Source organism: Oncorhynchus masou, chromosome 17 (genome assembly GCF_036934945.1).
Source record: "Oncorhynchus masou masou isolate Uvic2021 chromosome 17, UVic_Omas_1.1, whole genome shotgun sequence".
Taxonomy (NCBI): Eukaryota; Metazoa; Chordata; class Actinopteri; order Salmoniformes; family Salmonidae; genus Oncorhynchus; species Oncorhynchus masou.
The window spans coordinates 8064964-8081095 of record NC_088228.1 but is presented as its reverse complement, the minus strand read 5'-3'; the positions used below and the strand labels follow the sequence as shown (position 1 = coordinate 8081095).

Genomic DNA, 16132 nt, shown 5'->3' with positions numbered 1-16132 from the left:
TATTACTACCATAACAGTGTCATTTAAAAGTTGACACTACTCAGCGACCTTGTGGTTAGAGTGTCTGCCCTGAGATTGGAAGGTTGGGGGTTTAATCCTTGGTCAAGTCATACCGAAGACTCTAAAGGACCTGATGCCTCTCTACTTGGCACTAAGGAGATAGATTTGGGGGTGTAAGGCCTTGTGATAGACTAGATCTGTCCAGGGGGGTGTACTTTTCATCAAGATACCTCACACTACAGAGATAGGCTTCTGCCCTATGGGTCGTTCCAGCTCAGATAATGCTACCTTATTATCATTGGTCTGCATATTGTGTAACACCTCTATATAACTTTATTTTACAGTTATCAGATACCTGTTTGTACTTTCATTGGACCCAGTGTGTACAGCAGCTCTGTACAGAATACATCAACAACAGAAGACATTGTTTAAAAATAAAAATAAACTTTATTAAACCGCAACCGTCAAAACAGAATGAAATTCTTCTCACTTTGTTGTAACATTATTTAAGTACTGTAACTGGTCTGTCCATTTATTTATTTATTTATTTCCAAAACAAACATACAGTCATACAGTCCATAGTCGACTGTCTCTGTGGTCAGTTAGTTAAGGACACATCTATGTACAGTGTTGAATGCATTCCCCCCCCCCAGTGAGATAATATTCCACTACAAATGGTTACACATATTCATCGTGGTCAATTCAAGCATTTAATAACTCCTTCATAACCATGCTATTGTTAATTTTTTTTTTTAATGGTGTAACATCAACTTCTCTGATTCTAAGCAAACAAACACATTTCAAACAATATGCAAATGTGGGACTCCTGTCAGCTCATTGTAAATAAGTTAACTGACTTGTCTAGTTAAATAAAGGTTACATTTAAAAATATATATATTTCAGATTTGAACAACAATGTGCTCCAGTTGAAATGAAAATAATTCAGAAAGTGTGCTTTGTTCAAACTGCACTCACTATACATGAAGTGGCCATTGGGCTTCCTTACTGCTGCGCCAATCCACATTTTAAGTTCCACCAGAAACACTGGGTATAACCTCAAAAGTTGGGGTGCAACATCTACAGTAAATGATGTAAGGCTCAAGGCCAGTAATAGTAAAACTCACATGATCACATGCTCTTAAACGACTCCTCTACTTCCTCTTTGTACCGTCATGTCATAACAAGCCGCGCACTTTGTCATTCTTCACACCCAATTGGGTCTGAAGGAAACGTGATTCTTTTCATAGTTTGATGTCCCAAAGTACTTAACTGATATTCAAATTAGACCAATTAGTCAAAGTAAACAAACTAGCTAGCAGTACAAGTAGCTAGCAGTAATTCATATATTATCACCATATACTTTCCAAGTAATTACTGTCAGACCTTTTAATTGATAACTTCAAAGTATTTTTTTTTATATAGATGAGGCCTGCATTGTTTGAAGCATTTTACAATGCGACAGAAGTGTACTACAATCATTTCACGTCATTATAGGCTTAACCGGGAAGTCCCTTGTTTTGGCCAAATGTGGGTAACACAAACTGGCAAAAAAAAAATGTAACCAGGGATGTAGTGGTAGTGATAAAAAGGGTAATTGCTGATTACCAATCAAGATGATGGGTGGCGAGTAACGCCCATGTTAACATTAGCAATTCTAATTTAGTGGGTTGATATCTAACCATGTCTACAGTAAGACACATTCTGTCTCGACATCTAGCTAATCGTAGGCCTAAATCATAAAATCTGCAATCATATTTCACATGAAATGAAACAAACTATTGTATCATAATGCTGTAAAGTTGTTTAAAGGCCCAGTGCAATTTTAAAAAATGTGATTTTCACACTATGAGGTTGGAATAATACTGTGAAATTGAGGATCATGCCAAGTTTGGTGTAAGACAACCAAAGAACCTTTTAGGAACCCTTTTTTCTAACCCTGAACCTCCAGCCTCCACATTTTATCACCTGGACGTTTTAAGTCGTTTTTTGTACTTTTTTGCATATTTACATAAAATGAAGAAGTATACATACCAGACATGCTACCTATGTTTATGATTAATGATATACAACAAGTAACGTGTGACTAGTTACAGTTGAATACGTTTTAAGTGTCGAGTGATGAAACCAATTTAAAATATTTGATAGAAAATGTAATACAGCAATGGATCAATGCTAAGAATTCATTAACAGTTCAATTTCCTCGTTACCTTTTGTGGGTTTTTTTCTTTTTTTTCTGAGCGCTTTGTCATCTTCACACCTTTGAAACGTGTCCCCTGAAAATACTTGAAATACTTGAGTTCCCTCAATCTGTGACTCCAATCTCCGCTCAGTACAAAAATACACTCTTCATCTCTCTCTGTTTTTTTGCACTATAAAGGTACACTGACAGAGGGTGAAATCACATCGACATGTCATGGAACTAATATATTTTACAAAACATTAGAAATTGCACAAAATAAATTGGGGTTCTTCGCACCATTCTCTCCCCACTCTCGGTCCATAGGTGTATTTGAGCTAGTAAACGGCGACAGAATGTATAAGCTTGTGCAGACCCAGACAGATTGATGTCCTTCCTCAAGATGCACTAGCAGCTCCTGCGGCTCCCCTTCCAAAGAGTCCAGAGGCATTCAGATTTTATAGCCTGCTGTCCATCATACTGACAGCACTAAATCCACTTTGACGACTCCTCTGGATCCTCCTCCCCTCCCTGTAATTGGTTCCTAGGGGTTGTAACCCCTGTTCGCCCCAGAACGCCGTTGTAGTGGGCCACTAGCGACACAATGGTGGGCCTGACCATGTCAGAGTAAGCAGGGGCGGCTGAGTCCAGGGTTGCATTCCCCAGCTGGGGGACGTCGCTGGTGGGCTGCCCAAGTGAGGCAACCATGAAAGTTAAGTTGTGTTGGTTGGTTTTGCGGGCACTGCCTCGGGCGGCTTTGGGCGGTGCCTTGGAGGAATACCTGAGGCTGGAACCCCGCTGAGGCTCTTGGCACCTCAGCAGCGCTCGGAAACACCTGTGGAACTGGCATACCAGTGCACACACACACACACACACACACGTTCAAACACACACCCAACATGCAGACGGACAAACAGAAGGATGCAGAGACAGTAGATAATCTGTTGGCTGTGTATCAGATTGATCCACTAAGGAATGGTCAGGCTAGAAAACACATCCCGTCATGGCCTTTCTTAAAATGGGGAAAACAAATTATGTATGTACTATCGTTAACCTTTATTCATTGCAAACAGGAGTGTTAAGGTTTAAGGACCATTTACTAATGTACCTACTTCAAGTTGTTACCTACCCCAACTCCACGAAGACTACTTCGACTACTCCACGAAGACTACTTAGAGATACAAGTGTACCTGCTTGAGGTTAATATATGCCATTTAGCATACAGTCATGCATGCGTACATTTTACGTATGGGTGGTCCCGGCAATCGAACCCACTACCCTGTGGTTACAAGCGCCATGCCCTACCAACTGAGCTACAAAATCACATCAGGCACAATCACATAAACTCTCCAACTTCCTGCTGACAAACAAGGGGTCCATACAAGTTGAGCCTTTCTCACCAGGGAAATTAATTCGCTCCGTGACACATGACTCCCGCTCTCTTTCTCTTGAGAAGTGCAATGGTCGATAATTACGAGCAATTCAGAGCCGTCTGATTGGAGACCTCCGTTTCCTTTTCATGTGGAACAAAGCTGAGAGACACTAATTATTTGTGCATTTCCCAAATGGAATTAAATGCTGAATTAATTACATTCTCAATCAAGAATGGAACAATTTCAGCTTTTTCAATTGGATAAGTGTTTGCTAATGTGAGGTACTGGTGACCTTAAATGGAAAAAGTCTGCTGAGGTAAGAGGACAACAGAGACTTATTTTCTCAACCGTACCCTAACCACTACATCATAGTCCCGTCCCAGAGAGATGAGCAATGATTACAATAATGGACTAGATAGAGTCAGGTCTATAATTATTGGCACCCTTGATAAAGATTAGCAAAAAATATTGTATACATTAAATAATACAAATAATACAAATACTGAACTATATTGTATTCTAAAAAAAAACACCCCTGTTTGCAGCACCCTCCCCTTGCGAGTGTAACAACACTGAGCCTTATTCTAAAATGTTTTATGACATTGGAAAACATGTTGGGTGGGATTTTAGACCATTCATCCATTCAGAATCTTTCCAGATCCTTGATATCATTCGTCTGTGTGTATGGACTGCCCTCTTTAATTCAAACCACAGGTTTTCAATAGGGTTCAAGTCCGGAGACTGAGATGGCCATTGCAAAATGTTTATTTTGTAGTCAATTAACCATTTCTTTGTGGATTTGAATGTGTGCTTGGGGTTATTTTCTTGCTGGAATATCCACCTCCGGCCAAGTTTCAGCTTCCTGACAGAGACAACCAAGTTTTTGGCAAAAATGTCCTGGTACTGGGTCAAGTTCATGATGCCGTTGACCCTAATAAGGGCCCCAGGACCCGTGGAAGCAATATAGACCCATAACATCAAAGATCCACCACCATATTTTACCGTAGGTGTAAGGTACTTTTCTGCATATGCTTCTACCTATCAACAAAAATAGATTGGATTCTGCATGAACACGCCATCTACATTTAAAACCCACAGTGATCTGTAAACTACAGATGATCTATCTCACGCTTCACTCCAAAGTCAAAAACTCACAGCTCAGATATTTAATTTATTGAAAGCAGACAGATTGAATTATTTAAAAACTCCAGATCCCATTTTAAAAGCATAACAATTAGGCCATTGGTTTGTTTTTCTATTCCAGGCACACATTCAGATGGAGACAGAGACCTTAGTAGAAAAATCCTACGGCCCAGGCTGAACTTTCACAACCCTACCGTCCTGTACCGTCATCTTAAGGGCACTGGCGTCACCTCCCTTGAGAAAACGTAGTGTACTTAGTATACTCAGCATATTTCATGTATACTTATAGTCTACTACATTTCCTCAAGAGAAGTCAAAAAGTAGAGAGCCCCACGGCACTGTTGCCTCTTCAGACGGAAATCACTAAAACAGAGACACACACACACACACACACACACACACACACACACACACACACACACACACACACACACACACACACACACACACACACACACACACACACACACACACACACACACACACACACACACACACACAGAGAGAGAAAACATAATCCAGACAAAACCAAGATACAGTAACAAAGATCCACAATCCCCATCTCATGATGTCATATTGGAGAGGCTAGAGACTGGCATGAGGTGGATAGAACCTCTATGATCTTGTTGTTGAGTATCCCCTGTTTTTTGTCAGCTGTCAAAACACAAACCCTACTGGGGAGAGGATAGGATAGATGAGTGAGAGGTGGAAAGCAGAACATGAGACAGCAAAAGGCCATAATACTGTATGGGTGATATAAGGGAAACATCAAATAGTGGGTCTAAGACCAGGATGGAACTGTGATACGTAGGTAGAATGAGAGAAGTTGTGGGAAAGTTTGTAATGAACTTTGACTGTTCTGGTCTGGTTCAGTGCACTGAAGCTAGATCTAAATGTTTCATTGGCACTGGTTGAAAAACACCTGAGGGGTATGTCACGAAGAGGGGTGGAGGAGTTGGGTAGCTCCAAGGCTGGCTCTGCAAACACAGCAGTTTATATAAGGCCGGGAGTCCATCCGAACCTTCTAGTTGACAAAGGAGATTCAAGGTAAATTGAAGGTAAACGCTGCAGATGTCGGCTCAATTCAAAACTACCTTTAAAGCGGCAATCAGTAATTGAAACAATAAGAAAGAGTACTCCCACTTATTTTATTTAACCGTGTAAGTCAGTTAAGAACAAATACTTATTTTTACAATGACGGACTACTGTGGAACAGTGGGTTAACTGCCTTGTTCAGGGGCAGAACGACAGAAATGTACCTTGACAGCTCAGGGATTCAATCCAGCAAACATTCAGTTACAGGCCCAACGCTCTAACCACTAGGCTACCTGCTGCCCCAAAATGACTGACCATCCATGATGTCAAAGTCATATTTGTAATGTTTTGAGGCTATACGGGTTTCTTTATACTTACATTGCTTACAAACATTGGAGTAAAACAACTTATATTTTGTGTTCTCATGGCATACGACAATTGAACTAAGCTCATGGAGGCATTTATAAGTTACATCAATGGGTGCATATACAGTACCAGTCAAAAGTTTGGCCACACCTACTCATTCTTTATTTTTACTATTTTCTACATCATAGAAAAATATTGAAGACAAAACTATGAAATAACACAATCATGTAGTAACCAAAAAAAAGTGTTAAACAAATCAAAATATATATTTATATTTGATATTCTTCAAAATAGTCACACATTGCCTAAAAGGCAGCGTTGCACACTAATTGTAAATGAAATACACAGAGTATACAAAACATTAAGAACACCTGCTCTTTCCATGACATAGACTGACCAAGTGAAACCAGGTGAAAGCTATGATTCCTTATTGATGTCACTTGTTAAATCGACATAAATCCGTGTAGATGAAGGGGAGGAGACGGGTTAAAGAAGGATTTTTAAGCCTTGAGACAATTGAGACATGTATTGTGTATGTGTGTCATTCAGAGGGTGAAGGGGCAAGACAACATATTTAAGTGCCTTTGAACAAGGTATGGTCATAGGTGGCAGGCACACTGATTTATATCAAGAACTGCAACGCTGCTGGGCTTTTCACACTCAACAGTTTCCCATGTGTATCAAGAACAAAGAAAGAACAATCAGCCAACTTCACACAACTGTGGGAAGCATTGGAGTCTACATGGGCCAGCATCCCTGTGGAACGCTTTGTAGAGTCCATGCACAGACAAATTGAGGCTTTTCTTTAAGGCAAAAACGGTGTTCCTAATGTTTGGTATAGCCAGTGTATATAGACAATTTTCTTCACAAAAACTGTTGTGAGCCAACTGTTGAAAGGACTTGAGGAAGAAAGGGAATGGTAAAGGGGTGGGTCAGTTGTACAACTAGAAATGCCTTCAGCTGAAATGTGTCCTAGACCCCTCAAGAGTTGTAATGTGAATGACCTCGCTGACAGGAAGTGATCATAACAGCGGGGAGATGTACACAGCTGGACAACAGCTTTTCTCCGTCATTACTACCGATATGTGATTGAGGTGGAAATGTTTGATTTGCCTGCAGAAATGTCAGATGTATAACATTTAAAACGCTTCATTCTTTTAACCGCAGACTATTTTCACTTTGTTTGGCAACACCTTTACTGGGCGTTTATAAAGGTAGCAACTCTAAACAAAATGCTACAGTTCAGCAACATCATTTGGATATTTGTTTCCTTACCTCATAAGCAATAGGAAATGTGAATTATTGTTTGGATTATAATTAATGGAGATTTTGGTTGGGGTTTGATAAACATTTAGTCGGGACAATTTGTGTCTGACATTTTAAAGTGGAAATTACAAACTTTAGAAGCCTTTTTAAACCTCAAATACACTACAAGTTTGCATTATCTGCTGTGCAGGACATTTCCTGCAAAAAAACAGGGTGATCAAATGAAGACCCTGCATCTGTACGCTCGTTTTTGTAGCCATTTTAACAATACCCCATCTGCAACATCCATGGCCACCTTCACTGTACTAAGAGGGAGAGAAGAAGCTAATTGTACTCACCATATACACAGTGCCATACTGTTGTCTTTGACGGTCTTCAGTGAGACAAACACATACCGCTACTTGTATCTGTACAGCATTTTTAGTCTTCAACTCGCCTCAACTCACAGTTTCCATTGTTACGGGCTGGGAGGAATTGAAGACTGAAAATGACATACAGGACATTCCGGTCTCCGATGAATGGGCTCAAAACATCCTTTAAGGTCAGCCATTGGTGGGATGTATGATTTGAAAGAGGCACGATGACACATTGGAGCATTCATACTGTCATTACGTAGCATTATATCATTAATAGCGAGCTAGTGAGCAATAAACACATTTACATTTAAGACATAGAGGGCTTTCAACTGTGAACACCAGGGTTTTACTGTTGAGTAAAAGTTGCACTTGATACACACAACGCTGGACTCATAGGAAAAAGTTAATGGAGCTGTATGTACATAACTACCTCAATTACCTCATTCCCCGGCACATCGACTCGGTACTGGTGCTCCCTGTGTATACAGTAGCCATGTTATTACCTGGTGCTCTGTGTATACAGTAGCCATGTTATTACCTGGTGCTCCCTGTATTTACAGTAGCCATGTTATTACCTGGTGCTCCCTGTGTATACAGTAGCCATGTTATTACCTGGTGCTCCCTGTATTTACAGTAGCCATGTTATTACCTGGTGCTCCCTGTGTATACAGTAGCCATGTTATTACCTGGTGCTCCCTGTATTTACAGTAGCCATGTTATTACCTGGTGCTCCCTGTATTTACAGTAGCCATGTTATTACCTGGTGCTCCCTGTATTTACAGTAGCCATGTTATTACCTGGTGCTCTCTGTATTTACAGTAGCCATGTTATTACCTGGTGCTCCCTGTGTATACAGTAGCCATGTTATTACCTGGTGCTCTCTGTATTTACAGTAGCCATGTTATTACCTGGTGCTCCCTGTGTATACAGTAGCCATGTTATTACCTGGTGCTCCCTGTGTATACAGTAGCCATGTTATTACCTGGTGCTCCCTGTGTTTACAGTAGCCATGTTATTACCTGGTGCTCTCTGTATTTACAGTAGCCATGGTATGACCATGTTATTTTTACTCATCATTGTTATTCATTATTAACTGTGTATTTATTCCTTGTATTCCTCAAACATAAAACCTCCTAACAGAATAACTCAACAAAAATACACTGCTTTATTTGTCTGCGAGTGGAATACATTTGATAACAAAACAGTGTGGGGGGGATATAGTATATCAGAATTCGTACTGATCAATTATTTGGGTGTTTGTGGGTATTTTGTTAATCACCTCTTTGATAGGTATGCAACAATGGGATCTCCCCTCGAGGCAACTCCAGGAGTTACACTGAAGCAACTGTCTGTATGACAGTTCACTTCCTTGCCCTGACCACTGTTCAAAACCCCTTTACTTGACTCACTGGTCCAAAGAGCATAATAACTCTAAAATAACACACACAATACAAGGGTTGGAACGGGTTCAGGGAAAAGAACCAAAAACCAGAGAATAACCACATTTTTCATGGAACAGAACCATAACTGAGAATGATAGTGATCTACACTGTTTCCAGGAAGCATTACATTTAAAGCATGGGAGTCAGTTAATGATGATCATTTATGATTTTTTTTCTTCAGTTCCACAAAAAAAAAAAAAACATAACCAAGCCTCTACACAAATCCCTCAGTGTCACTCAGAAACGAATTCCAGTGTCTGCCTGCCATTACCAGTTTGTGTATAGGCTACTTGCCCCCCCCAAGCAAGCGTAGACTACTGTAGTTAATGACGGCACATACGTGATTGAGAAATTAGGGAGAGAGATTTTTTTTTCCAATAGAGAACAATGGATTCACTTTATCAATGCTAGTTAAGGAGACTATAGTTACACGGTTCACATTGGATTTATTAACTACAAAAAAGGTATGTGTTTTTATTTTCATTCTGGTGCCTCTCTGCACACACAAGCTAGCTCTGGTCTAGCTCTTGAAAACTCAAAGCGGCACTATGTGTAATTTTAAAAATATATATATATATATTTCTCCTTTATTTAACTAGGTAGGCTAGCTGAGAACGGGTTCTCATTTACAACTGCGACCTGGCCAAGATAAAGCAAAGCAGTGTGACACAAACAACAACACAGAGTTACACATGGAATAAACAAACGTACAGTCAATAACACAATAGAAAAAGTCTATATACAGTGTGAGCAAATGGTGTGAGGAGATAAGGCAATAAATAGGACTTTTTAGAGAAGTAATTACAATTCAGCAAATTAACACTGGAGTGATGGATGAGCAGATGATGATGTGCAAGTATAAATACTGCAAAAGAGAAAGAAAAGTAAATAAAACAATATGGGGATGAGGTAGTTGGATGGGCTATTTACAGATGGGCTATGTAATGTAATGGAACTGAGAGTCATGATCAGGGGCTAGCTCTGGTCCAACGATAGGTAGCTCTGATCCAACGATAGGTAAACCAACTCTCTGAAGTTCAAAGACATTGAAAGTTCCTCCATAGAAGCCACTCCTCCGTAGGTATAATACTGTGGGCCTAATTCAGATATTGCACATCATAAGAACAAGATACCTAGCGCTTCATGCCCAGCTATCTCCTTACCCGCAAAATGTCAGTCCTACTCCACACCTTACACTACACTTGTCTGTCTAATGCATGTACATAGCTTGCACGCTCCATAGCAATCTGCTCTATCCATTGGTGAAGTAATTTAATTTTAATCTAAATGTTTCCAAAATATATATTTGATTTTAGAGGTTTAAAAAGGAACAGAAAGGAACGATAAGAACTGTAACTTTTTGTCGGGGTTCAAACCGGTTCAGGGCTTTATTTTGCTGTTCGGGAATAGTGGACTGGAACAAAACGAATAACGGTTCTGTTCAGAACGAAACGATTGGAAAATAATTTTGGTTGCAACCCTTGCAATGTGGCGGTACTTTCGATTGAGTCACATCACATTGAGTTCCCGTCACTTAGTTGGCACGGCCTTGATGATTCTGGGAATAAAGCAAATGTCCCTAACAACAACTGCATTCAGAGCAATAGTCATCCACTCTGCCCACATGATTAGGCAACAACACTAGGGTAACATCAGTCTGTTTTACTGACTGATTAGGGAACAACACTAGGGTAACATCACGTGAATGTATAGTGAGTGGTAAGAATAAATTAGATTAGAACGATCTCATCAAAAATAACTTAAAATGAAGTGGGTGACAAGGACGTTTCACAAGTTGTTAAACATACAAGATCAGTGTCACGCCCTGGTCGAAATATATTATGTTTATTCTTCATTTATTCGGTCAGGCCAGGGTGTGACATGGGTTATTGTGGTGTGTTTTTGTCTTGGGGTTTTGTGGGATGTCTAGCGTTAGTCTATGGCTGCCTGAGGCGGTTCTCAATCAGAGTCAGGTGATTATCGTTGTCTCTGATTGGGAACCATATTTAGGCAGCCATATTCTTTGTGTGTTTCGTGGTGATTGTCCTTAGTGTCCTTGTTCCTGTATCTGTGTTAGTTTACACTAGTATAGGCTGTTTCGGTTTTCGTTACGTTCTTTGTTTTGTAGTGTTTGTATTTAGATTCGTGTTACGTTTTGTTCATTAAACATGGATCGCAATCTACACGCTCCATTTTGGTCCGACTCTCCTTCACCGCATGAAAACCGTTACAATCAGCCAAATCGTTTTGACAGTTGCTCGTATTAAGAGAGAAAAATGCTGTCTCAATGACAAAACTACAACCGATGACTTTTAATTACGTTATTTGTCTCCGATTGATTGGTTGTTTGCTTATGAGGAAATACAAAATTATATTATACAGCTGATGCTGCAGATGCAGCGAAATCCTTTGTCCGCCCGCACACACACACACATTCACGCGCACGCACGCTCGCTCGCACGCACACACACACACACACAGACACACACGGACACTCACACACACACATACACACACATACACACACATACACAGCTGTCTTTTTAAACCTGTCTGAAAAAAACTACTATATCATTGTCGAAAGAAATGATCTGAGCTGCATGCGATTAAACACGCGCTCTTTTCGTTGCCTTCATTTGGACACCAAACCCACCTCTGGTGTGAGTGACCAAAGAAATGTCAACACATAGAGTTTGCTAAACGGCATTGGCAATTGGATCGGAACTGGTGCTTTGGTCAGATGACATGAAATTATAGGTATTTTTTTGGCACATACACCAGTGGTGGGTTTGGTATCGAAATGAGAATACATCAGCAGAAAAGAGCCCCGTACCTACTGTAAAATATGGTGGTGGATCTTTGACATTACGGGGCTATTCTGCGACCATGTCTCACAGCTGTTTACTTGTGAAGGTGTCCTGAAGGAGTACTGAAGGAATACTGAAGTTGTACTGAAGGAACACTGAAGGAGACTGAAGGAATACTGAAGGTGTACTGAAGGAATACTGAAGATCTACTGAAGGAGTACTGAAGGAATACTGAAGATCTACTGAAGGAATACTGAAGGAGTACTGAAGGAATACTGAAGATCTACTGAAGGAATACTGAAGGAGTACTGAAGGAATACTGAAGGAATACTGAAGGTGTACTGAAGATGTACTGAAGGAATACTGAAAGAGAACTGAAGATCTACTGAAGGAATACTGAAGGAATACTGAAGGAATACTGATGTGTACTGAAGATGTACTGATAGTGTACTGAAGGAATACTGGAGGAATACTGATAGTGTACTGAAGGAATACTGAAGGAATACTGAAGGAATACTGAAGGTGTACTGAAGGAATACTGATGTGTACTGAAGGTGTACTGAAGATGTCAAATCAAATCAAATTTTATTTGTCACATACACATGGTTAGCAGATGTTAATGCGAGTGTAGCGAAATGCTTGTGCTTCTAGTTCCGACAATGCAGTAATAACCAACAAGTAATCTAACTAACAATTCCAAAACTACTGTCTTATATACACAGGTGTAGGGGGATAAAGAATATGTACATAAAGATATATGAATGAGTGATGGTACAGAACGGCATAGGCAAGATACAGTAGATGGTATCGAGTACAGTATATACATATGAGATGAGTATGTAAACAAAGTGGCATAGTTAGAGTGGCTAGTGATACATGTATTACATAAAGATGCAGTAGATGATATAGAGTACAGTATATACGTATACATATGAGATGAATAATGTAGGCTATGTAAACATTATATTAGTTAGCATTGTTTAAGTGGCTAGTGATGTATTTTACATAATTTCCCATCAATTCCCATTATTAAAGTGGCTGGAGTTGAGTCAGTGTGTTGGCAGCAGCCACTCAATGTTAGTGGTGGCTGTTTAACAGTCTGATGGCCTTGAGATAGAAGCTGTTTTTCAGTCTCTCGGTCCAAGCTTTGATGCACCTGTACTGACCTCGCCTTCTGGATGATAACGGGGTGAACAGGCAGTGGCTCGGGTGGTTGTTGTCCTTGATGATCTTTATGGCCTTCCTGTAACATCGGGTGGTGTAGGTGTCCTGGAGGGCAGGTAGTTTACCCCCGGTGATGCGTTGTGCAGACCTCACTACCCTCTGGAGAGCCTTACGGTTGTGGGCGGAGCAGTTGCCGTACCAGGCGGTGATACAGCCCGCCAGGATGCTCTCGATTGTGCATCTGTAGAAGTTTGTGAGTGCTTTTGGTGACAAGCCGAATTTCTTCAGCATCCTGAGGTTGAAGAGGCACTGCTGCGCCTTCTTCACTATGCTGTCTGTGTGGGTGGACCAATTCAGTTTGTCTGTGATCTGTATGCCGAGGAACTTAAAACTTACTACCCTCTCCACTACTGTTCCATCGATGTGGATAGGGGGGTGTTCCCTCTGCTGTTTCCTGAAGTCCACAATCATCTCCTTAGTTTTGTTGACGTTGAGTCTGAGGTTATTTTCCTGACACCACACACCGAGGGCCCTCACCTCCTCCCTGTAGGCCGTCTCGTCGTTGTTGGTAATCAAGCCTACCACTGTTGTGTCGTCTGCAAACTTGATGATTGAGTTGGAGGCGTGCGTGGCCACGCAGTCGTGGGTGAACAGGGAGTACAGGAGAGGGCTCAGAACGCACCCTTGTGGGGCCCCAGTGTTGAGGATCAGCGGGGTGGAGATGTTGTTGCCTACCCTCACCACCTGGGGGCGGCCCGTCAGGAAGTCCAGTACCCAGTTGCACAGGGCGGGGTCGAGACCCAGGGTCTCGAGCTTGATGACGAGCTTGGAGGGAACTATGGTGTTAAATGCCGAGCTGTAGTCGATGAACAGCATTCTCACATAGGTATTCCTCTTGTCCAGATGGGTTAGGGCAGTGTGCAGTGTGGTTGAGATTGCATCGCCTGTGGACCTATTTGGGCGGTAAGCAAATTGGAGTGGGTCTAGGGTGTCAGGTAGGGTGGAGGTGATATGGTCCTTGACTAGTCTCTCAAAGCACTTCATGATGACGGAAGTGAGTGCTACGGGGCGGTAGTCGTTTAGCTCAGTTACCTTAGCTTTCTTGGGAACAGGAACAATGGTGGCCCTCTTGAAGCATATGGGAACAGCAGACTGGTATAGGGATTGATTGAATATGTCCGTAAACACACCAGCCAGCTGGTCTGCACATGCTCTGAGTGCGCGGCTGGGGATGCCGTCTGGGCCTCCAGCCTTGCGAGGGTTAACACGTTTAAATGTTTTACTCACCTCGGCTGCAGTGAAGGAGAGTCCGCATGTTTTGGTTGCAGGCCGTGTCAGTGGCACTGTATTGTCCTCAAAGCGGGCAAAAAAGTTATTTAGTCTGCCTGGGAGCAAGACATCCTGGTCCGTGACGGGGCTGGTTTTCATTTTGTATTCCGTGATTGACTGTAGACCCTGCCACATACCTCTTGTGTCTGAGCCGTTGAATTGAGATTCTACTTTGTCTCTATACTGACGCTTAGCTTGTTTGATTGCCTTGCGGAGGGAATAGCTACACTGTTTGTATTCGGTCATGTTTCCGGTCACCTTGCCCTGATTAAAAGCAGTGGTTCGCGCTTTCAGTTTCACGCGAATGCTGCCATCAATCCACGGTTTCTGGTTTGGGAATGTTTTAATCGTTGCTATGGGAACGACATCTTCAACGCACATTCTAATGAACTCGCACACCGAATCAGCGTATTCGTCAATGTTGTTGTCTGACGCAATACGAAAAATATCCACGTGATGGAAGCAGTCTTGGAGTGTGGAATCAGATTGGTCGGACCAGCGTTGGACAGACCTCAGCGTGGGAGCTTCTTGCTTTAGTTTCTGTCTGTAGGCAGGGATCAACAAAATGAAGTCGTGGTCAGCTTTTCCGAAAGGAGGGCGGGGCAGGGCCTTATATGCGTCGCGGAAGTTAGAATAGCAATGATCCAAGGTTTTGCCAGCCCTGGATGCGCAATCGATATGCTGATACAATTTAGGGAGTCTTGTTTTCAGATTAGCCTTGTTAAAATCCCCAGCAACAATGAATGCAGCCTCAAGATGTATGGATTCCAGTTTGCAAAGAGTCAAATCAAGTTCGTTCAGAGCCATCGATGTGTCTGTTTGGGGGGGGGAATATATACGGCTGTGATTATAATCGAAGAGAATTCCCTTGGTAGATAATGCGGTAATTCTAAATCAGGTGAACAGAAGGACTTGAGTTCCTGTATGTTTTTATAACCACACCACGTCTCGTTAGCCATAAGGCATACGCCCCCGCCCCTATTCTTACCAGAAAGATGTTTGTTTCTGTCGGCGCGATGCGTGGAGAAACCAGCTGGCTTCACCGACTCCGATAGCGTCTCTCCATTGAGCCATGTTTCCGTGAAGCAAAGAACGTTACAGTCTCTGATGTCCCTCTGGAATGCTACCCTTGCTCGGATTTCATCAACCTTGTTGTCAAGAGATTGGACATTGGTGAGAAGTATACTAGGGAGTGGTGCACGATGTGCCCGTCTCCGGAGTCTGACCAGAAGACCGCTTTTTCCCTCTTTTACGAAGTCGTTTTTTTGGGTCGCCGGCTGGGATCCATTCCGTTGTCCTGGGTGAAAGGCAGAACACATGGTGAGTTGATGGTGAGTTGACGCTGCTCTTATATTCAGTAGTTCTTCTCGACTGTATGTAATGAAACCTAAGATGTAAGATGACCTGGGGTACTAATGTAAGAAATAACACATAAAAAAAATAAAAAAAACTGCATAGTTTCCTAGGAACACGAAGCGAGGCGACCATCTCTTTCGGCGCCGGAAGTAAAAAAATACAAAATACAAAAAAGGTGTACTGATAGTGTACTGAAGGAATACTGAAGGAATACTGAAGGTGTACTGAAGGAATACTGAAGGAGTACTGAAGGTGTACTGAAGGAATACTGAAGGAATACTGAAGGTGTACTGAAGGAATACTGAAGGAGTACTGAAGG

The 16132-nt window shown here is 41.7% G+C and overlaps 1 protein-coding gene across 1 annotated transcript in view; it reads right to left on the bottom strand.

Annotated features, from left to right (window-relative positions):
• Positions 1–649: 649 nt before the first annotated feature.
• The window catches only part of LOC135558378 (pinopsin-like), a 60950-nt gene continuing 45467 nt past the window's right edge, over positions 650–16132 (bottom strand). Inside the window, exon 4 of the mRNA XM_064992137.1 lies at positions 650–3019. Within this exon, the coding sequence (XP_064848209.1) occupies positions 2666–3019 (354 nt within the window). The 3' untranslated portion in view covers positions 650–2665. The remainder of the gene's footprint in view (positions 3020–16132) is intronic.